The sequence below is a fragment of the Merops nubicus genome, unplaced genomic scaffold (genome assembly GCF_000691845.1).
Source record: "Merops nubicus isolate BGI_N331 unplaced genomic scaffold, ASM69184v1 scaffold30803, whole genome shotgun sequence".
Taxonomy (NCBI): Eukaryota; Metazoa; Chordata; class Aves; order Coraciiformes; family Meropidae; genus Merops; species Merops nubicus.
Genome location: NW_008598795.1, coordinates 43,501 through 43,703, shown reverse-complemented (window position 1 = coordinate 43,703; position 203 = coordinate 43,501). Strand labels below are relative to the sequence as shown.

Genomic DNA, 203 nt, shown 5'->3' with positions numbered 1-203 from the left:
CCCCGGGGGCAGGGGCTGCAGCCCCTGCTGTTGGTTTCTGCAGGTGGACCCGGATGGCGCCTTCCTCCTCCCCGCCAACGGCATCCAGGAGCTGTACATCGGCGTGAGGCCTCGGCGGGCTGGCAGCAGGTTCATCTACCTCAACCTGGTGGATGTGGAGTCCCACCAGCTGGTGTACTCCTTGCCGGGCTTCCGCGCGCTCT

At 67.5% G+C, this 203-nt stretch overlaps 1 protein-coding gene across 1 annotated transcript in view; it reads left to right on the top strand.

Moving 5' to 3' along the window:
* The window catches only part of NPHP4 (nephronophthisis 4), a gene marked incomplete at both ends in the record, with an annotated part of 4,447 nt that overhangs the window by 3,279 nt on the left and 965 nt on the right, over window positions 1–203 (top strand). Inside the window, one exon of the mRNA XM_008937185.1 lies at window positions 44–182. Coding sequence (XP_008935433.1) covers window positions 44–182 — 139 coding nt within the window. The remainder of the gene's footprint in view (window positions 1–43; window positions 183–203) is intronic.